This window comes from Scardinius erythrophthalmus, assembly GCF_964197995.2.
Source record: "Scardinius erythrophthalmus genome assembly, chromosome: 8".
In the NCBI taxonomy this organism is placed as follows: domain Eukaryota; kingdom Metazoa; phylum Chordata; class Actinopteri; order Cypriniformes; family Leuciscidae; genus Scardinius; species Scardinius erythrophthalmus.
The window spans coordinates 8,743,968-8,767,784 of NC_138228.1; the positions used below are offsets into that span (position 1 = coordinate 8,743,968).

At 38.6% G+C, this 23,817-nt stretch overlaps 1 protein-coding gene across 3 annotated transcripts in view; it reads left to right on the top strand.

Annotated features, from left to right (window-relative positions):
* edc4 (enhancer of mRNA decapping 4) overlaps positions 1-23,550 on the top strand; it is a 36,630-nt gene extending 13,080 nt beyond the window's left edge. For 2 of the 3 annotated variants that reach the window (XM_081372436.1, XM_081372438.1), the window contains 18 exons: positions 90-270; positions 403-469; positions 554-645; positions 869-1,059; positions 1,141-1,217; positions 1,401-1,548; positions 4,806-5,299; positions 6,286-6,387; positions 7,318-7,461; positions 8,731-8,764; positions 9,035-9,215; positions 9,719-9,874; positions 10,067-10,182; positions 10,459-10,624; positions 10,838-11,024; positions 12,560-12,779; positions 15,765-15,928; positions 21,111-23,550. In XM_081372436.1, coding sequence (XP_081228562.1) covers positions 90-270; positions 403-469; positions 554-645; positions 869-1,059; positions 1,141-1,217; positions 1,401-1,548; positions 4,806-5,299; positions 6,286-6,387; positions 7,318-7,461; positions 8,731-8,764; positions 9,035-9,215; positions 9,719-9,874; positions 10,067-10,182; positions 10,459-10,624; positions 10,838-11,024; positions 12,560-12,779; positions 15,765-15,928; positions 21,111-21,294 — 2,904 coding nt within the window. In that variant the 3' untranslated portion in view covers positions 21,295-23,550. The remainder of the gene's footprint in view (positions 1-89; positions 271-402; positions 470-553; positions 646-868; positions 1,060-1,140; positions 1,218-1,400; positions 1,549-4,805; positions 5,300-6,285; positions 6,388-7,317; positions 7,462-8,730; positions 8,765-9,034; positions 9,216-9,718; positions 9,875-10,066; positions 10,183-10,458; positions 10,625-10,837; positions 11,025-12,559; positions 12,780-15,764; positions 15,929-21,110) is intronic. The other variant, XM_081372437.1, reaches the window with a different exon arrangement.
* The last annotated feature ends 267 nt before the right edge of the window (positions 23,551-23,817 follow it).

Here is a 23,817-nt window from a genome sequence, read left to right on the forward strand (position 1 = left end):
CTATTACAACAAGCACACATTGACATTGTGTAAGTAAATAACTGGTTGTTTGTTAGCAGCTGATTTTGGGTTGTGTGTTTGATATGTAGGTGTTGTACGTCATGGAGCTGCTACAGAACCAGGAAAAAGGCTGTGCCAACTTCACTGCAGTTTCAGAGTTTCTGCTTACATACCCTGTGCTCAGCTTCGGCATACAGGATGTTGCCCGTGCACGACTGCGACACACTGAAGTCCTTCCCCCTGATGAGGAAAGTGAAAGCATGACAACAGGTCCGTTCCTCCCTTATTTTAATGCTAGCTTTGCGTGTGCAAATGTTTGTAGTCTTGCTGTAAGGTGAGTGAAGATGCCTTCAGATTACGCTAATAATGATAATACTGTTGCGTTTTAATATCTTCTCACAGAAGGAAACCAGGGACCCTCAGAGTCCAAATCAGGAATCCAGATTAAACTCTACTGTGTGCATACAAAGTGAGTTATTTGCATGCAAAAAACATCTCTCGATGGTGGCATGAGATTTGTATTCAGATATTCATAACACTCTTATGCCTACAGATCACTACAGGATGTGCAGATCTGGTTCCAGCCCAATCAGGGGGCCTCATCCTCCCTTTTCATGCCTCAGTCTGGATCACAAGATGGCTTTGGTGAGTCTGGAAAGTATACTATTATTTTTTACATATGTTTCCGAGACCGTCACTACTGAATCTATGCTATGGCAAAAGAAATGTATTTTACCCAAATTATGGTCTGAATTAATTAAGGTGAGGAAAGCATCATTGCTTTGTGTGACTTGTTTTTTATATATCTTTTATTTTTAAAATTTAAATGTCAAGCAATTTCACAATTTATTTTTTTTCATTCCCCCAGGTTTTTCTGACCCGCTGTCTGATCTGAATGTGGAGGCAATGAGCTCTGATAAGGAGTCTGGGGACAGTGGATCACAGAATGACCTGAGTAAAATTCTGCCGCTTCCAAGTCCAGCTGACTTCATGAGTCCAGCCCCATCAGCCTTGCCCAAACTCATGACCCCGGACGCCTTTATGACGCCCAGTGCTTCTGTAAGCCTTTAATATTACAGATTCATCATTAGGTCGCTTCAGTGATGGTAATCATTTATCTTTGTTCTCTTGTTTTTTCAGATGCCCGCCTCTCCTGGCAGCAGTGCAAGCAGCCTGACCATAGTCACGGCCATGAGCAGCTCAGACAACGGTGCAAGGTGGGAGATCAACTCATTTTTGAGAAACGTTTTTACCCTCTTCGTTTTCATAAGTGTTTTGTTTTTTTGAGACTTGGATTTCACTGTATGAATTACACATAGTGTACAAAAGTACACGTTAGAGTGTAAAATGTGGGGCCCTGTCACACACTCGTAGACATTGCTCAATTTTCTTTCTTCCAGGGGTGGAGATGATCTGACCCAGAGCCCTAAAATGTCTGTCGAATGTGGCAACACTAGCTTGACTCTGAGTACCAGCGCTGGCAGTTCAAGATCCAACTCCATCCTTATCTCAGGCCTTGGGGAAAACATCCAGGTATTAATGGATATGGTAAATTGCATTTAGTATTATATTGTCTATTAGTGACCGTGTATAAATGTGACTTTGTAAACAAAAAAAAAAACTTTTTTTTTTAAAAATAGATTAATAATGTTGTTTAGCAAGGATGCATTAAATTGCTCAAAAGTGACAAGACTAGGGCTGCACGATTAATCGTTTAATATATATATATATATATATATATATATATTAGGGCTGTCAAATTTAGCGCGTTAATAACGCGTTAACGCAAAATCATATTAACGGCACTAATTTTTTTAACGGACGATTAACGCAGCGCGTATTTTCTGTTTGACCCGTGGCCCAAAACCTAGTTGGAGAAATGCAGATACACAGTGTTGGCAACTTAGCCACATTGCAGACCCCTTTAGCGATTTTTTTTTTTCCCTTCAACAAAGCGCCCAAACCTTATTTAGTTTCTGAGAATATACCGGTACTGCTCTCCCAGCACGCGCGCGCGCCTCTCTCTCTCTCGCTCTCTCTCTCTCTCTCTCTCTGCGTCTCACGCGGAGGAGCAGCGCTTTAATTCAGTTAAACACAGATATTATGTTGCTTCTCTAATTTTACAAATATAGCCGAAATCAGAGCACGGATATTGTCTTTAGCTTATGTGTATTTGATTTCACCAGACGACGGCTCGATTATCAGAATTTTTGTGCAGATTAACGTCTTGGAAGGGAGAGCTGGTTATGTTTATTTGGTCGCGTTTCAGTCACCATTTCAAATTCATTCCGTTGTTTGACAACAGAAACAGTAAAATATACGTTTTATTGAGAATGTATTGAGAATTTATCTTCATCAAAATGGGCACAGAGAGAGACAAACTACAATGTAATAATAAATGCTAAATGTACATTTAGCATTTTCAGAAGAGCTGCCCTGTCATGCAAAAATCTAAACATGTTTGTGTTAGTAAATTGCTCAGTGCAAAGAAAGAGAAGTAATGGGAACCTGGTATTTCTTTTTTCTTTCTACATGTGTCTAATAGACATGAACAAGTTCTTTGAAAAACATCTATGACCTTTGAAACATGTCTCGTCTTCATGCTATATTGACTATGGCTTCAATAATAAACATACATTTGCATAAAGCATCTATATTTATCAATGCCCACGTTGATTAGAGTATTACAAACTTGAAAAGTATTAATTTAAGGTATATTTAGAACAAATAAAAAATGTGCGATTAAATGCGATTAATCGCGAGTTAACTCATGACAACCATGCGATTAATCGCGATTAAAAATTTTAATCGATTGACAGCCCTAATATATATTTATATATATATATATATATATATATATATATATATATATATATATATATATACATATATATATATATATATATATATATATATATATATATATATATATATATATATATACATATACATTTTTATTTATTTTTTAATTAATGTGCAGCTTGTCAGTGAAGCACAGCTCTGTGATCAGTAGTAAATGCTGCTCCATCAGAAAGCCATAGGGGGTCAGCGCTGATAGCCTAATGGTTAGCTCACTCACATATGGTGCAGTGCGCCTCTGGCCGACCCGTGTTCAAATTTGACTTGAGGTCCTTTGCCGATCCCGGTCCTCTCTCAACTCAACGCTTTCCACTGTCCTATCTGCAAAAAAAAAAAAAAGAAAGCCATAGGCGCTCATACAGAAACTCCAAAAATGCCCTGCAGAAGTAATGTCGTTCCAGAAAATCCCTATGGGCATCATACCATATCGATGCGGTAGCTGAATAAACAGAAGATTGAAATTTTATTGGTTAAACATGACTAATAAACACACGACTATGACAATATATGGTTTATCTGAGTTCATCAAGCCTTGAGTAGTTTCATGATAACGTATATTTATAATTTATACTTACAAAGCTAATCGACATAGCCTTTACCGCTGTATAGAATACTATGAAATATGTTATGTGCCTTATTCTGAGTAAGAAGCCACATCATCTCACAGCTCAATTGTCGTTATGAAGTGAGTTTGGAGTAAAAACTGTTATTAAATGTTGTCTTTTGTTGGTCAAGAAGTTCATAAATGCTTCTCATGTTTGGAAAGAAATTTGACACATGTTGCTTTTTCAAATGCACATAATAAGTGACGTTATAAACGTTTCAGATGGAGCAGCATTTGCTACTGATCACAGAGCCATGCTTCACTGACAAGTAGGGCTGGGGGATATGGCCAAAAACAATTATCACGATAATTGTTTTATATCAGTCGATATCAATAATTATCACAAATGTCAAATCTTTATTTCTTTCAAGTTTAAAGGCAGATTTGTGCTCCAAAGTAAAAGTTGAAGAAACCAGAGCGTTAATTGTGGTTTTAAACTACTCATTATTGTCAGAACATATCATGACAGACACTTGCCAAACGGGTGAACATTTCACAAATCTGAGGTAGAACATTCAAATATTTGTAATTTTTCCTTAACAAAAGAAATATGTTTATTGGAAAATGAATTTCTTAGTTCCTGCATGTGCTAATGGGGGATATTGTTTCAAGTCTTGAAACAGGTTTGTGTTGCCTGACTTTGATGGCACGTATCTTAAGCACAGTTTACAGTGCAGGCTGCAATATTAATATTACATGTTTTGTCTCGAAATGCATATTTGACAGTGAGTTGACAGTAGTATTAGCTTAAGTATGCAGATTTACTATGTAAAATTTGTTCATTAAGAAAAACAGTAACATCTGTTAAAAAAAGAAATGTAACAACCTCATTTTTATTTGGCAAAATGTAATATTCTGACCGTTCAAGTTTTATTAAAATTAACCATTGGTCATCCAGTATCATGCATTTAGATCAAGATGCACATCAGTAATGTTTTATAATAAATGTCCTAATTAAACTAAGGCCTAATCCTGGCTTAATCTAAGCCCTGTTTGTAAAACCAGGCAAATTTCTTAATTTGATCCTAAACTTGAATGGTGGAGTAAATGCTTATGTCATTACTGTCCATCTGAACAAATCAGATTAGATTTCAGCACTCACAAAATGACAGCTCAGACTGTCAGTCCTTTAGATCTGATGTAAATGAAAAACTCATGTAACAATTCTTCTGTTTATCTGGCATCCCTCCATCCACTCTTCCATTTAAAATCCCCATCCGGTTAGGGTTTCTCTCCCCCACTGGTGCTTTCTCCATCCCTACTGCGAGAGGCCTCTCTGCTCTGCGAAGCTGCTCCTTACTCTCACAGACTTCCCCTCCCTTATTTCCCATCTCCTCCACAGGTTTCCTCTCCAAACCCTCCTCTCTCCCTGGATCTCCAGGCCATAGATCCCATGATTGTCCCTCAGGCCTCTCCGACCAGAGCTCGTTCTCCGGATGTTATTTCCTCTGCTTCTACGGCAATGTCCCAGGACATCCCCGAGATCGCCTCGGAAACCCTGCAGAGAGGACTGGCCAGTGCCGCTGCTGACTCGGTCTCCGTCCTGCATTCTGACAGCATGGCTTCAGCCGCATCGGTCCTCCACCTGCTGTCTCCGAGAGCCCGGAGCAGTGCTGAGCACAGTTTGCTGCCTCTCGAATTGGGTGCAGCATCTGTGGATGGAGAACAAAGACTCAATAACACACCCTCCCTACTAGAGACGGCTCTGTCACAGGAGAACGCTGTAGCGGCTGGAGGTTCTTGTTCTGACAGCAGCGTGAACCATGCGTGGCCCGCAGCACCCGATATCACACGAGAGACTCGCAACAGCCTGAGAGACAATGGTTTGGGAGACTGGTGAGTTGGTGTTCTATAATATATTATATACAATAATATGTAATAAAATATAATTTGTATTAGTGCTGGGCGGTATGACCAAAAATCCATATCACGGCATTGTTAAAAGTTATACTGGTTTCACGGTATATGACGGTATATTTTATTTCAAGCATGACTGGGTGTTAACCACATTTTGTACTGATTGAGAGAGGAAATACTGCAGTAGATTGACTTAGAATGCCCTATTTTACTGTCATGAGTGAATATTATTGAAAAATTCCACACTAGTATTAATACAGGTTTGCAAGGCTGTTCCAGCAGGAGGCGCTTTAGGAGCGGCAGAATCAGCAGTTTCCCCAGTAACGGCTGTACACAAAGCAGCAGCGCTCATAAACACTGCTTTTTTAGGAAAGATAAAGAAAGATTCAATTGAAATAACATCGAAATTTTTCCAAAGACCGTCAGTTCACTTCAGATACATTCATATAAAAACACCCGCGCCGCGTTTTGACTTTGAAACGTGCAGTGCTCATGTTTATTCAATGATGTCAATGCCAACCACTAATTGATTTCCCAAAAGGCTGTGTTGATATTGTGAACTAATGTATGGGAAACACTGTAATATTTGACAGTTATTAATTATAGTTTAACCTATCCATCTTCACCGTCATGTTTAGAAACACGTACAGCTTTGCCCTGTGCCCTGAGAGGGACTCTCTCAACCAGTGAGAGCCGCGTTCCGATCGTTGTTAAAGCGACATACACCGGTATTATGGTATATTAAAAATTCATATCATGATAAAAATAAACACTGGTAGTCGGTATGAACCGTTATACCGCCCAGCACTAATTTATGTATATATATATTTTTCATCTGTTTTGTGATATTAATTTAATATTAACATTTAGTATTGATTTATGTTTTAAGAAATTGAGAAATCAGTGATGATATTTGATGATACAAAGTTAAGCATTTGATAACTGTTTTGACTGTTTATTTCCAGCTCTAGGGAGGAAATAAAGGACAGACACATTTCTTCCCCCTACCACAGGCGCACCTATCACCTGACTCAGAACGACAGTCAAGATGCAAGTGCAGAGCAGAGGTAAACTTTACATTTTGGAGTATCACCTGTCAGCATCCTCTGTAGATCAGATCCCATTACTCTACTCATTTTTCATGTTTAATAAGGATCTTTTCAGTTTCTGCTGTCTGTTCATTTTAACTTTACATTTGCTTGTCATACAAGCACTTTAGGAAGCTGTAATATGCGTGAATCTCCGATTAAGTTGTTTAATGGGAGTATTATGAGGTCTGTGGCCACATAATATTAACATTAACTCCAGCTGTGAAATAAATGTCTCCCCAGTTGGCTGGTAACTTAATTAGGAATAGAAACATTACATGGATTCAGTCAAATTTGTCAGAATATTAGTCTGACCTTCGCTAACAACAGTGATGTGAGCAATTCAAATCAAGGACATGCAAACCGTCTGCTAAAGAAAACCTGTCACGACTGTTAATCTTTTTTTTTTCCCTCTAGGAACGGTATTACAAAAACTTCCTGTTTAGTGTTCTAAATGAGTTCTGCTCTGAGATGGGATTCTGAGTTTGGATGTTTCTGTAATATGAATCCTATAATGTGGGATATGTAGGATATTCTCCAAATTAAGCCACCAAAATGGTTTCTGTCCTTTCTGTGCACGTAAAATCCACCTTTCCCAGACAAGAGTTAATGTTGAGCATTAATTATGCTCAACATTTTTATGCCCCCCCCCCCAAAAAAAATCTTACACCAATCTTTTGAATGGTAGTGTGTATATTCTGAAAACCTATTTTCTTCTGCATATCTGAGCATGTCCAAACAAGTCTGAGCATGACTCAACAAACTAGTGATAAGATAATGATGTGAATATGCTAATTAAGGGCGTGTTAAGACACCTGTAGTTCAATCTACAATACCCTGAGGACAATTTTGCTGATCTCTTGTCTATTTCACTTATTTTTTTTTTTTTTTCCTGCTGTGATTTGACAGTGATCATGATGATGAGGTTGCCAGTCTGGCCTCCTCGTCGGGGAACTGTGGCCCTCGCTCCTCTCACAGACTTCCCGTAAAGGACTGGAAAACATCACCACGCAGCTCCCCCAAGCTCAAGAGGAAGAGCAAGAAAGATGAAGGGTGAGTGAGCTGCCCTCCTTACTATGTAAATCATCCTGATATTAAAGCTAGGGTAGGCGATCCTGTTCAGAAGCATTTTTTTTTATACTGGGTGAAATGGTCCTTCCATTCTGATAGTAGTCAATACATTATGTGTTCAGAAAAAGGAATTAAAAAAATCTGACCTCTGTAGCAGCTGCAGGACAGTAAAAACTCTGACCAATCACTGCCATTCGGTGCGAATGTAAAGAACCAATCAGATGCCTTCATGTCTCGTGCCCGCGCCCCACTGCGTGCGCTCATCACATGTCACCGTTTCCGGAAACATATAGCTCACTACACCGACTAAGCAGGAGTTTGCGGCACAATGGCAGATAAAATGCAGCCAAAATTACCAATACCAGCTTTGCTTGTAACTACTCGCCCTGATAAAAAGGCTAAAAAAAGAAAGTCTGAGGCAGAAAAGGCTGCAACGAAACTGGCGCTTGATAAAGCCAGAGGTCAGGACAAACTCGGGTCAACATCGGTTCATCCTTTGAACGCTGGAGACAACTAAGGAAGCTGAAGGGCCTAAAAAGCGATGCCGAGGTTGCGGTCTTTCTGCTGGACAGGTAATTATTTGTTTTGCTTCGGGGGGATTTGTTATTTCCATGATATATGTTATGTTAGGCAACGTAGTTACTGTTGCTTGTATTAGCCCAATCAGATCCAATGCTCTCGTCGTGGAAGCTCTAACAACCAAAATAACGAAGATTTATAAAAACATAAAATTCACGTTTGCCAGTGATAGTAACAAAACAAAACGTTAAATTTTTACATTTACTTTAGCAGACGCTTTTATCCAAAGAGACGTAGCTACATTTCCGAGTTCATACAACACCAAACTTGTAACGTTAGCCTGAAAACTGCGAGTAACTTTACTAACAATAGCCATGTTTTTTTTTTTCATTTTAATAATAATATAGTTTACTTACAGGTGAATGAGACATGACGTAGTTTGGTTGATGCCCATAATGTGCTGAAGTACTCGGCTTTCCTGTGAAGTGCAGCTGACTCCAAATGTGGATGCTCGTTCATGTTTGTGGGGGGGCGTGGCTTTGGACGGAGCACTGACAGGAGGGGGCGGAGCTTAGAAGAGGTGCCACTTTCAAATCTGGCTAGCTCTACAGGATTGCCTACCCTAGCTTTAATGTTTATATTGTTTAATGTGGGATTGAGTGGTGAGCCCTTTCAGCCATATAATCTGATTGTGTGACTGATTAGATCATCTTTGTTTTTCTCCCTTCCCAGAGAGTCCTCACAGTCTAGACAGATTGAGAACCAGGTAAGTCTGTTGATCCCCTGCACCACAATGCGAATGCATTTCGTAGCATTTGTATTGTGTAAACCCAATCAAAATGTATGAAGGCTTGTTTTCTGTCTAGTCACTGTGATTCATCTTATAAATAAAACATTAATGCAATGCTAAACCATGAATAACATGGCAAGCTCGGTAGTATGAATGTTCTGCTGTGACTGCTAAGACTCTTGCAACTGTGCTGATGACAGGCATGTTTGAGTTTCATGTGTGAGGAGTTTGCTGTTGTGTTCCCAGATGAGCACAGAGGTGCAAGACGAGCTCCTGCTGATGTTGCGGAGCCAGCAGAGGGAGTTAGCAGAGCTGAGACAGCACCAACTGGACATTCTGCAGAGAGTTACCAGTCACATGGATGCCATACAGAGCTCCATCATGGCTCATATCGAGCACTCCATGTTGGCTCAGCAGGAGCAAGAACGTATCCTTCCACTAGGGGGAGACTCATATCTAGATTAGGATTAGAGCAAAGACATCCAACGAAAGAACGATATGAAATTGAGAATTTAAACGCATGGTCTTTCATCAACTATGCTACACTGGCTGAGTAATATTGATATTGGAGCCTATCATCTTTCATGGCCACGCTCAATTTTCATGCTAAATAAACCAGAAGGATAAAAGTCCCACTCTACTGTAATTTCTAAAGAATATTAACTTTGAAATATGTCACATTACAGAAGTTAAATGTATTATGAATGGCACCACATATGAAGAAGCTACATTTCTAAGCAACTTAAATATAATCTAAGATGAAAATGAAGTCAAATCTAAGCCCACTATCACTAGAAAAAGCAAGATATGAATATAATTGTTCTCTAATGCATGATCTTGTTTTTTTTCATAATATGCATATGAACAAAAATCCCTTTCGATTGGTCGGGCCCATACTATTTGTTGTTAACTTTAACTAGCTGTTGACAGAGAGAAGAATGGAGCGAATTCTGGCTGAGGGACAAAGCCGGAACCAACAGCTCCACGACCAGCTGGTTCAGCAGCTTGTCCAGACTCTGAACAACAGTCTGTGCAACCGGCTAGACAAAGTTTTGCGTGAAGAAATGAAGAAGATTGTCCCACAGAGTGAGTGCCGAAGTGCTAAACTCAAGATCTTAACTGTACTTTTTTGTAAACGTTCAATACAGCAAAGAACATTCTGCTCTTTTTTTTTTCTTTTTTTTTTGTCCCTGTGACATGGCTGGAAAGAAGACTTTTATTGACTTTTTTATTTTTTTTCTAATGTTTATGTAGAGCTGACCTTTTTCTTTTATGCAGCCATATCGAAGAGTCTAGAACCTGTGACTGGCCAGATGAACAGCACCATCGCTGCCAAGTTAACCGCAGTGGAAGGAACACTGAAAGAAAATGTCACCAAAGTTGTTAAGTCCAAGGTCAGTGGCTTAATGTTTGAGAATGAGCACTTAAAAAAAAAAAAAAAGTCCATCCAAACTTGCCATTTGTTAGAATATTTTTTCCCAAAGGCTGGGTTAAATACATTTCTGGCTGTAAAGAATGTTTCTCTGAAACTACAAACTGAGCAGTTCAAAAGATTGCACCAACTTCTATGCACCAGTGTAGCACTGAATAATTCATCACGGAAGACGAAACAGGCACAAACGGGAGAAAACTATAACTCCTCTAACTTTGTCCTATTCTTCCATTCACAGAACACTACAGATGCCATTGGTCGTGCTGCTGCCGAGGCCATGCAGGGCCCCATTCAGGCAGCCTACAAAGAGACCTTCCAGAGCATTGTGCTTCCTGTGTTTGAGAGAGGCTGCCAGTCCATGTTTCAGCAGATCAATGACAGCTTCAAACAGGGAACCCACGAGTGTAAGAACCATCACAATAGACTTCGCTACCAATCTTACATTTTATTTCTGCTTTTTTACAGCAATAAAAAAATAAGCATAGAGCATATTAATGAATCTGGCAGGTTGTTGCATGCTTTTGTCATCCTGCGTTTGTAGCACCAGGCAATTAGTGCAACCCTTTTAATGTATTACTACTAAATGTACTGTATAATGACTTTACATTCTCCTGCAGACATCCAACAGCTGGAGACACACGTCAAGAACAGGAAACAGCGGGACCAGGATGCACGGGATCCTGTGATTGGCCAGCTGCAACAGATGATTGACACACTCCAGAATTCTCAAGACCAGCTGGCCTCCACTGTGACGGCCAGCGTGTGCTCTGATGTTCAGCATCAGCTCCACATGATCGTGGGAAAGTAAGGCTTTCCGTCACATGCATGCAGCACAGAGCCTATTCAGTATTTGTCAGAAATCAATATGAGGAATTCTCTTTCCCCTTGTATGCCTTCCTCTATATCAGGGTTTGATCAGGGTTGGAGCTAAACTGTGCTGGACAGTGGCCCTCCAGGACCGAGTTTGAGAAAAAAATAAAATAATAAAAATATATATATTTATATATATTTATATATATATATATATATATATATATATATATATATATATATATATATATATATATATATATATATATATATATATATATAATAAATAAATAGTTTATTAGTTAAAGTATTTCTTAAAATAGTTAAACATTAATAATATAACAAACATAAATTTATGAAATATATGAAAAAGTATTACAGCTTTTGCCTTTTTATTATTAGTAATAAAAAGAAAAACACTATAATACTTTTTCATATACCATTGTTGCGTTCAGCAAATGTGCCTTTACATTTATATCATTTAAACTGTCTTTGAATATCTAATAAATGTTTAATTCTGCCGAACAGTGTTTGTTTGAAAAAAAAAAACTTGATATTGATTTTGTTTCAGATTATTTGTTTCTAATTTGGTAAATTATATGCCTATATTTCTGAATAGGCAACTAAATAAAATGATGTAATTTACTGGAGGTTCTGACAAAATGTTAATTGCTGGTCTAGAAATGTGGAAAAAAATGGAATCAATTCTTTTTTTTAAATTCAGTTTGAATTAATAAGTCAATGACTCGTGCATAAAGCCTCACTTGTTTCATTATTGGATAAATCTGCTTTTGAACAAATCTCTTAAAGCTGCAGTCGGCAAGTCTGGCAGATTGGTTGACTTAGCCAAAATTTTGAATGTTTACAACTCTCATGCCCTTCCCCCACTACCAACGAGCACCCTCCCATAGACGTCGTGTTCGTCAGTGCGTGTGTACCTGATTTTCTGTGAACGCGCGCGTCTCTTCAGCATCGATCGACACCATGGACTCGGAGGTAGGCTGCCCTGGCTAATCTACCCATAGATAGCAATAACAGAGGAATTGGAAGCTTGTTAGTAGATTTTCTCTCCGCCATCACGCTTCGTACAATCTCAGGCGAACTTCAGGCGTGTCCTGTGCATGTGATATTGAAACGTGCGCGAGCCGCGAGGGAGAGGGGATCTGTGACTGTGGCGTGTGCACGATGTGATTGACAGTCAGATCTCACACCCCCCTGCGCTGATTGGACCCGATGAGACGGGAGCGGTGGATTTTTGCAAAACAAATAACACGCTCCAGGTGGAGTTAGAAGCTCGGGTTTTTTTCTAAAACCACTTTATTTATGTTGTTCTGTTGGATTATAGTGTCGATTTCACTGAATATGATCAAAAAAATGTTGCCGACGGCAGCTTTAAATGAATGATTCAGTGACACTTTTTTTTTTTTTTTTTTTTTTTTTTTTATAGCAGTCACTTGATGCCACCAATTGGTTATGTTTTTTTATTTTATATTGTTGCCATAGTCTAATGGTGTCTCTCCTCTCTGCAGCCTGCAGGACTCAATCCTGACGCAGGTGCAGCGCATAGTGAAGGGAGAGGTGAGTCTGGCCATGAAGGAGCAGCAGGCAGCCGTCACCTCCAGCATCATGCAGGCCATGCGCTCGGCTGCAGGAACACCTGTCCCCTCCACACATCTGGACTACCAGGCCCAGCAGGCCAGCATACTGCAGTTACTACAGCAGGGCCAGCTCAACGAGGCCTTCCAACAGGTTAGTTACCGATCTCTAGACACATACACATACATATGCCTGATATTTCACTCATGACATCATGCTTATGTGATCATGTTTTATGGGCTTTTTTTATGGTCATTAGCGGTGGAATTAGATTAACTGCTATGTCATGTACGTAGCCCTTTTAACACACTTTTACATGCATTAAGCCAGTGGTTCTCAACCAAGCTATTTTCTTTCTCCCTCAATAACTATTATTTTTGTTGAAAAAACATCAAGAACACAGATTTAGAATTTTAAAGATTGAATTTTAATAAATGAATGTATAGTTTCTGTTATTACATTTCTAAACAAGTATGATTGTCATAAATGCAGCAAGAAATTCCAATGGAAAGGTCTAAAAGGTTGAGAACCACTGCATTGAGCCATATGCTGCTGCAAAATGTGCCACACTGTAACTGTTTGCATTTTGTGAAATGTAAGCATTTAAAGTCCACATGAGATCAATATTAGTTTTTTTTTTGGCTTTTAGTATGAATATGTTAGTCTTACTGTTATCTATAAGCTAGTGCTCCAAAACAATGACTAATTTCACATTTAGAAGATATAAGCATTTAAAACTTAGTCAATTATGGATCAATGATTTTAATGGCATCACTCTGTACTTCAGCAGCTAATCAGATTTTCTGTCCAATCAAATTCTCTCTAGAATCTAAAGTGTCCCGCCCCCTACATATAAATAGACGCTGAAACTGGTTAAAATCAGACATATATTCACACATTTACTATTTTCTACATGGTGAATAAAATATATATCTTTGATATGAAAGTTTCAGTCTGGATTCAGTCTGGATAAAGTTTCAGTCTGGATTCAGGCCGCACCATAGCACTGAAATTGTGCTCGTTAAAATCACAAATGATTTACTTTTAGCTTCTGACCAAGGCTGTATCTCAATACTAGTTTTACTTGATCTTAGTGCTGCGTTCGATACTGTAGATCATACAATACTCTTAGATCGACTACAAAATTATACTGGTGTTCAAGGACAAGCATTAAGCTGGTTCAGATCATACTTATCAGACCGCTACCATTTTGTCTATTTAAATGGAGAAAAATCTATCATAACTCCAGTAAACTATGGAGTGCCGCAGGGATCTGTGTTAGGCTCTCTGTTATTCTCAATATATATGATGCCTCTTGGAAATATTATAAGGAAACATGGAATTAGTTTCCATTATGCTGATGACACTCAAATCTATATTTCATCACGGCCGGATGAAAACGCTAAATTATCCAAATTGACAGTGTGTTAAAGATATAAAAGATTGGATGACACGTAATTTTCTTTTATTAAATCCAGACAAGACAGAGGTAATACTTATCGGTTCAAAAAACCTCTCACAATACAACTTTAACATCGTAGGATGTCCTGTTACTTTATCCTCTACAGTAAAAGACCTGGGTGTTATATTAGACTGTAACCTGTCTTTTGAAAATCATATTTCATAAAAACAGCCTTTTTCCACCTTAGAAACATTGCTAAGCTACGTAATATCCTATCAGTTTCTGATGCAGAAAAGCTAGTTCATGCATTTATGACCTCGAGACTAGATTACTGTAATGCTTTATTGCCTGGTTGTCCTGCATCCTCAATAAACAAGCTACAGTTAGTCCAAAATGCCGCCGCTAGAGTTCTTACTAGATCAAGAAAATATGATCATATAACACATTTTATCATCACTGCATTGGTTACCTATAAAGTTCCGTATTATTTACAAGGTATTGCTACTGACTTATAAAGCCCTAAACGGCTTAGCTCCAGTCTATTTAACGGATCTTCTATCGCCCTATAATCCATCGCGCTCTTTAAGATCAATAAATTCAAGGCTTTTGGTCATACCTAGGATATCCAGATCAACCAAAGGAGGGAAATCATTTTCACATTTAGCTCCAAAACTCTGGAATAGTCTTCCTGATACTGTTCGTTGCTCAGACTCGCTCTCCCAGTTTAAAACTAGATTAAAGACGCATCTTTTCGGCCAGGCATTCATATAATATTTTTAATCTTACAGTTCAAACTACAATCTGGCCTCTAGTTCATAAATGCCAGAGGAGAACTGGCCCCCGACTGAGCCTGGGTTCTCCCAAGGTTTTTTTTTCTCCATTAGGTCACCTGATGGAGTTTTAGGACACCATTAGGTCACTTGATGGAGTTTTTTGGTTCCTTGCCACTGTTGCCTTTGGCTTGCTCAGTTGGGGATATTTTGGGGATATTTAATTTTATTTTATCAATCAATAAATTCCACTAGAAACAAACCTTGTTGTATTATTTTAATTTAATACTGTGAAGCTGCTTTGATACAATCTGTATTGTGAAAAGCGCTATACAAATATACTTGACTTGACTTGACTTGATATAAACTAACTGCTATTGGCTATTTTAAAAAGGGGGAGGAGTTGTTCGATATGTTTCATCCTGTCTTCCTGTTTCAGTGGAAATTACGTAAACACATTGAATAATGCTGCGTGTTTCAAGCCACTTCATTGGGCCTTTAAAGGGAAACCTCTTTACAAACACTTCTAAGGAGTAAATCGGTAGCATTTTTGGTTACCCTCTGTAGGGTTATTGTTCAAGTTAAATAATGCAAATAGCTAATTAAGCCTAATTAATCACTAATAGCCTAATTAAGCTTTTGGGAGGAGACGTCTCAACATAAGTGCTGACAGTCAGACTGCAATAACTGTTCAGTATTCTCTTGATTTGTATTCATAACTTGTTAATTTATTACATAATTAGCATTTTCTGTCAATTTAGTGGTTGTAGAGAATCACTATAATTAGTCTGAACTGTTTGGTGAAATTGAACCCTTAGTTTAATACTTATTTCCACAGGTGACATAACATGGGATTTGACCTTTTACTGTCATCTCTCTATATATGTGATCATCTTTCACAGCAACACAGTATTGTATTATTCCTCCAGGTTTTTTCCTGACTGCTTGCTGTGATTTTTCTTGCAGGCTTTATCCGCAGCAGACCTGAATCTGGTGCTGTACGTGTGCGAGACCATTGACTCTCAGCAAGTGTTCGGCCAGCAGCCCTGTCCACTCCATCAGGCCGTCCTCCTGTCCCTCATCCAGCAGCTCTCCACCAACCTGAGCACACGCACAGAACTCAAGATCAGGTTTGTTCCCTTCAGCTCTATCAGTCAGTGCAGTCATGCTCTATACTTATCTCAAAATGTCCTTTATATAGCAGTTATTCCTTCAGCACCCCCCTTGCAGTTTCAATGAGTATGCAAAAGCATGCAGAGCACTGTGCTTTTAATGATTAACCTCTTAAGTATTTATTTATAGTCCTGTGTCGTACGTGATCAAGGGAAAAATGCGGTTTCATATCATAGTACATTAATGCTTTAAGACTCAACATCGTCCCCTTCTCCTCTTTAATTCCTCTGTGAATGACCTTGTGTTGAAGGGGACATCGGCTTCTGTGGCAGTGCTGCATTGGGCTGCAGTTATTAAAGTGCTGTACAGTTTGGGCTGCATTAGAGTTCTCTGCTGGGAGAAAGGGACTAACTCCTGTGAATCACAGAGTAATGCTCTGCCTGTGTGCTGCCAAGTCCCTTTACTGCTATAAACTGCTATCTGCCAGTCCTATCTCTGAATTGCACTCTAAAATACTAGTGTTTCATACTGTCCATATGTGCATAGACATTACCATCTGTAAGTGTCCGTTTTCTGCTTGGACATAAGGATGTTATTTTAAGCAGTAAGGCACATGCTTTAGGTTTTATATTGATTTATATATTTATATAGTGCCTGAATTAATATTTATTTGAGTCTACGGCCATGTTATTATAGTTTTGAATTTTTAAATTCGTTTCATCATTTTCAAATTTCCTATAAATTTCAGTTTAGTTTTTAGTTAGTTTCATTAATGGTTTTAGATATGCTAAAACATTAATGAATATAGACATGCTATTTGATTTTTCCGTTTTCCGTTTTTCCTTTTTCTGCTCAGTGTGGTATCTTGTCTAATATGTGTGGTAGGTCTATCTTGTTTAGGCTAGTTTCACATGAGATGGTTATCTTACCTGGAATTAAGGTACAGCTGTATTTGCATAAGGTCTAGACATGATGGAAATATTTAGCCTATTTGGCCATTTCTGCTTCTTAGGGCTGGTTCACACAGAAAAGCGGTTTTGCTTTGAAAAATGGAAAAAAGACGCAGGCACAGTGGAATGGGGTGAAAGCGCAAGGTCTTGATTAGAGTTCTCAACGGGCCTGAAAATTACAACCCGACCCGACCCGGCCCGTGGCTTTTAAAGCCCGGACCCGATGTAACCCGACACATAAACATGAATTATCTGCCCGAACCCGGCCCGCGGCCCGACGCCGCGTCGGTTTTCTTTTCTCTCATACACGTATTATCATGACCAGCAGACGGGAATTCAAATCAACCTTTAATGTTCACGCCTTTTAACAATACAAACAATACAAACAACTGAAACAATACACTTTAAATATATAAATAGGCTGTAGTAGCGACGGTGAATTCACCTGCGGCAAGTTTACTTCTCATCAACTCCATCTTCTTCTCCAGGCTAAAGGCGTGCACGTGTGTCAGGTCTGCCCCCGCCCCTCCCCATGATGCACGTTACACGCAGCAGCCAGACTTTCTTTAATGGTGACCAGCAGCGATTAATAATAAATGTTTTATTTTATTTTTTACTGAGCGGAAAAGATTAAGCCCGAGGTCCGACCCGACCCGAGTCATTTGATTATATTTTCGACCCGAACCCGCGGGTCCCGTCGGGTTTGTCGGGCCGACCCGACCCGTTGAGAACTCTAGTCTTGATACACGTCTTTTAAAAGTTGAACTTATTTTAACTTAAAGGAGAACTCCGGTCAATTTTAACATTGAGCTCATTTTATTGTACATTTGGAGTGCTGTCAATACAGAGAACAACGACAAAAATCGGTGTTGCCTACACCGAGTTATTCTATTTTTAAAATTTGCACCCTGTTGACTTCAATAGGGCAAATACTAAACCTGCTTTTAGGCTCTTAACATCCTTGATGTGTCATTACAAGTGCACAGAAAATGTGAGTGATTCCTTCTGAGTGAACACGAGCGGATCAGACTGCAGTAGATGTGAAAGATATGTATAAAAATGATGTTATTTAAGCCAGCGCAAATACCTGTTTACATCCTGTTTTTCGGTTGAAGTCCAAAGTAATCGATTGCCGAGTTCACGCGCATAGGTTTAGTTACCTATGATCACGCGCGTGAACTCGGCAATCGACTACTTTGGACTTCAACCGAAAAACAGGATGTAAACAGGTATTTGCGCTGGCTTAAATAACATCATTTTTATACATATCTTTCACATCTACTGCAGTCAGATCCACTCGTGTTCACTCAGAAGGAATCACTCACATTTTCTGTGCACTTGTAATGACACATCAAGGATGTTAAGAGGCTAAAAGCAGGTTTAGTACTTGCCCTATTGAAGTCAACAGGGTGCAAATTTTAAAAATAGAATAACTCGGTGTAGGCAACACCGATTTTTGTCGTTGTTCTCTGTATTGACAGCACTCCAAATGTACAATAAAATGAGCTCAATGTTAAAATTGACCGGAGTTCTCCTTTAAGTGCCGCGTTTTTAGAGCGTTGCATCATGCACGTGATGCTGCAGAAGACGTGAGACTCGAGCGCAACGGACATACATTGAAAAATAAAGTAGCGCAGTGGAATGGAAAAAAGTGATTTTCCGGTACAGGATGAGGGCTTATTAATTACGAAAACTATTTATTTTTACTAATTATTTTGTTTCAGTTAGTTTTTCAGTAACTGTTGTTAGTTTCATTTAGTTTTAGTTTTTCATTTATGTTGAAATTTCTTTTATTTCAGTTTACGAAAAAAAAATTGACCAATAGTTTTAGTCTTAGTGTCAGTTTTTGTTTACGAAAATAACCTTGGTCTACTCTTTTATGACAGAAACCATTATACACCTTCATATGAAAATCAAACTTAAATTTGTTTCATTCATAATTTGAATATGTATTAAATTGAGACTTTCCTTTTATGAATAACATTTATTAATAATATGAAATGTTACTTAACTGCCAAATCAGCATATTTGAATGATTTCTGAAGGTTCATGGGACACTGAACGGTTATTTTAAATTTGAATAATATTAGTGTTTTTACTGTATTTTTCTATTAAATATATGCGGTGAGAATAAGAGGCTTTTCAAGAACGTTAAATTAAATAATAATCAAATTATTATTCCAAACTTTTGACAGGTAGTGTGTGTATAATTTAATGGTTCATGTAATTTGATTGGACGCTCCTGACCGGACAACACTATCATGACCCAATTATTAATCACACACTACACCTTAATTCCATATTGGACATATGATACAGTACATAAGACACATTTGTTTTCCATTTAATAACAGCTTGCCGAGTGCAACAGAATGGAACGAGCAGGGGTCTTGAGGCACATAAAAAAAAATATATATTTTTCTTTTTTTAAATCTTTTTACCTGAACGCTTTGTAATGTGGCGCTCATGGCACGTGATACTGAAAAGCAAGTCTGGATTTAGCACAACAGCTGCTTCACATTATGTAACACTTGAGTATTAAACAACAAAATGCAGTGAACAGTAAAACGAATAATGAAGTGGATGGTTTTGGCTTTGTATTATTTTTGAATTTGGTATTCAAGGCCTGTGTTTTTTTGCTACGAACAGTACAGCAGAATCTCAATTGGTTGACTTGTTTTTAGCATCACACGGTTATGTCATACCACCAAGCCCTGTGCGTTGTGCTCCGCAGTGATCCGCTTTTACCTTCGCAAATAAAGGTTAGCAGAATACAAGATGTAAACAGTAATTTTCTGCACAGAGAATGTAATATCTCTCTGGGCAAATAGATTATAGTTGAGATAACAGGACTGTGGGCTTAAATAAATTGGAACAGGGCCTACACATGTGAAAATAGAGCAAACTGCCATGAGGCATGAAAGCTTAGCCATCTGGACAGGACTACACCGCAAAGTCCCGGGGATATTAAGGTCATTGTATTACATTTCCTTTTTTTTTTTTATCGGAAGCTTTAACTTAATGATCGCTTGTAAGGTAATTAAGATGACCTCTGTGCAACATACCGCTCAAGTCTCTGGTGGTATCATACAGCAATGTCTATTAATTTTAAAAGACAGATGGAGAGATTTCCCACATAGTTTTCCAGACAGGTGGCATTTTACTAATCCTTGATGGACTTTAAATAAAAAAAAAAAAAAAAAAAAAAAACAAGCAGCCTGGAGAGAAGACCAAAAAAGCTTTACCCTAGAATAGCTTAAAGAAATAACAAACATGTTCTGTTAGTACAGCTGTCAAAAAAACACCAGATTTGTGTTTGAGGACTGGAATGAATGACTAGTGCTAGTCATTCAAATGATGGGGGGGTTTGAAAGAAATTCATGTTTTTGTTCAGCATGGATGTATTAAATTGATGAAAATTTGTATTTCAAATAAATGTTTTTCTTCATTGAAGCCTGAAATAAAAGGCACATTGAGCAAATGTTTCTTCTGCACCAAATCAGCATATTAAAATTATTTCTGAAGGACACTGAAGACCAGACTAATGGCTGCTGAAAATTCCACTATGAAAAGCTCAGACCTCTTGCACTTTTTGAATTTAATATTAATGCATTGTTAGAGGTCTGGCCCAGTGCAAAGTGCTTCCAATATTAATGAGATTTGGCTTCAAAGCAAACTGGTGATCGTAACAGGAGAGATTAAAGGAAATTAGCCTTCCTGCAAAAACACTTTGATGAAATAAATGATGTAAACGGTGCCTCCAGTTGAATCAAAGCCTGGTGTAAGAAAACATTGGCTCCTTCATGACGCGGATGATTGCATGGTGGTTGCGATGATGTCAGCAGGTATTTTTCAGTTGTAAGCCAAGGAGCTCTTAAAATGCCTGGAGAAAGCAATTTTCTTCAGGGTTCCCGTTTATTTCAAAGGCACTTGTTCGGAAGTACGTACTTTGAAATGTGCCATTTTTGCTCCTGAATGCTCATATCCAGGTTGTTTTGTGTGAAACACTCGAGTAGTTAAACGCCATTTGACTCGTTTCTCTGATGCCGCGGGGAAAATAAAAAAACACTGACGGCACCACAAACCCTTTTCTAGAGGAGTTAGAAAAGTTGTAGAAATGTTCTTGTTCTTAAGATCCCTGGCAATACTTCTGCAGTAATATTAAATATATATGTTGCAAAAAAATCTATATCATGAATGGCCATCTTTGTAGAATGATTTTTATCTCCTTTCTCTCATTCATGCGTAGCTATCTAGAAGATGCTGTGATGAACCTGGACCACGGAGATCCAGTCACCAGAGACCACATGTCTGCAGTGCTGTCCCAGGTACGACAGAAGCTCTTCCACTTCCTGCAGCAGGACGCCCAGAGCCCTCTGAGCAAGCGTGCACGGCGCCTCATGATGATGCTGCAGGGCCTGGTCAATCACTAGAGCCCCTTCGGATGGCACAGCTGACATCTTCACAACCCGTCAGTCAGCGTCCCGTCATGACCTCGTACCACCCTGCTGTTCGGTTGCTTATCTGTGCTCTGCAGCTTATTGGCTCTCTCCAAAGCACTATTGGGAGTTGTAGTCCAGACTTGGATGTAAAGATATATTGGTGGGTTTGGACTACATCTCCCCATCCTTTCCTTTCAGGCTTTTTTTTTTTTTTTGCCTGCACATGTGAAAAATCCTCAGTTTGTATGCAGCACTATCATCAATGCAGAACAGGACATTGGATACTTCAGTTCATCTTCATTGTGTGTTCAATACCTTGAGACCATGACATCATGGTGTTTTTTTTTTTGGCTTTCATCCTTGACAAGGAATCAGGAACAAGACTGTGGAGAGCATGAGAACGAAACTATAACATGAACGCTCCAAGTTTCTGCTGAACGGATGGTTTTCTGGCTGCTCTGCTTTTGTGTTTATTTTGGTGAAGCGCCATTAAATGCTGCAGATATGGAGACATTATCATCACCTCGTGAACATTAGCCCTGTTGGTTATTGATGAAGGTTGTATTTAGGCCACTGATCCTCATCTGACTCGTCTGTTTTGCTGAAAATAATTTGGCCGACATGCTGCTTTCTCATGTCAAGTGGAGCATCAGACATGTTCCTGGAATTTTTTTTTGTTAATTCTATCGGGATACAAAAAGGTCAAAGCGAGATTTCTGTTCTAACAGTTTAACTTCTGGACAATTGCAAAATCATCCCACAGAGTTGATACCATGTTTTCCAATCAACAGAGCCCTGTAAAATATGTTTGAGGGCTTATATTACCAAGGAATGCTAACCACATAGTTATTTAGAATTCCTTCAGAGAGTCCATCACCTGCAGTACAACTGCAAGTCTCTAGAGGGCAGGCATTTATGTTTTTTCTTTCTAATTTTAAATGCTAGCTTCTGTGAATATCTTTTTTTTTTTTCTTTTGTTTTCAGGTCTTCTGTGAAATTACACTACTGCGAATGCAACAAGGCTTCTTTTTTTCTGTTTCAGTCTGTATCGTAGCCCCCAAATATTTAAAAGTGTTGGAGAAAGTGGCTGAAACTAGCTGGAATGCCTACTTTCTGCTCTGTTCTTGTCAGTTGATTGTATTTGACTGTATTTAGACTGAGATTGCCAACACTTGTTATACATTAGGAGGGACTATTTGGTCATGCCCTCTGACAGGAAGAACAAAAAAAGAAAGTGCCTTATCAGCCTTTTGCGTATCAGATACTGGTAATCGTGTCCTCGGACCCTATGATGGGCGCCACATTGGTGTGTGTGTGGCCTATCTTTAAGCAAATTTTCTTTCTTTCTCGCTTTAACACAGAATTGAAGTTAGGAATGGACAGGGTTTTTTCTGAAACATTTCCTTAAAAGTGCTGTAAACCGTGATCTGAGTTTTTTTGTTGTTGTTGTTTTTCCATCCATTATTTCCTCACAAGTTTCATGCTAACGCAACAAGGAAGTGCCGGCCCGTTGATTGTGTTTAACACATTATTCGTTCCCTGTCATCTTTATTTTTAGAGCCGTGCATATTATATCCATAGCCTTTTGCAGCAGTCTGTGTGGCTCATTAGGACATTTTTACAGGGTGTAGGCAATGTGTCCTTTTGCTTTATTCTCTTATGTAAAAAAATGCTCTTCAACAGACATGAGCCTGCTGTGCAATTGAGGATAAATCTGAGGCTCTAATTAGGATATATTAAACTCAGCATGCTTGCATGCTACTGGTGAGAGCCATGTATACACAAGTTAACCTGTTTTTACGAATTTAACACCCCATTTTGTTCAAGCTCTGTAAACCTATATTAATCCCTTTTCATCTTCATTTCACTTTCTTAAATAGTATAGTTTCCAGCAAAGATAACCTGCGATCGGATAGACAGTTTTATGTTATGGTCAGGTTGAAATGTCAAACGTCTTGTCAGTTTTAAGGTTTTGTTGCATTGCGAGAGTAATTGGTTTCGATGCCGTTTTAGACACGTCTGATGATGTTGGGGTTACTATACTCTAATACATAGCCTTCGGTGTTTGAGGCTTACACAAACTTTTTTTTTTTGCCTCTCAAGAGATTTGCATTGCAGGTTGTGTACGAGAATTTAATTGTAATTTTTTTCCATTTGTGTTTTGTTCCTTATGTTTGAAATTATGTTGTATATTTTACACTTGTTTCTTTCATCCTAGGCGTTTTTGGAATAAAAAAGGAAAACATTGTTCAATGTTCAGTTAAGACTGTGTTTTCTTTTTCATAGACCTGTTTTAATTCTTGCAATAAGCAGTGGCACCTCCTTACACCTTTCAACATGAATTAAACTTACTTTTATCAAAGTTCTTCATGAAAAAAGACACATATGAACACATAGGCCTGGTTTCACAGATAAGGCTTATTAAGCCAGGATTAGTTATTGGTTTAATTAGGACATTTAAGTAGCTTTTATAAACTTGCCTTAGAAAACACATCTTGTATTCAGTATACAATC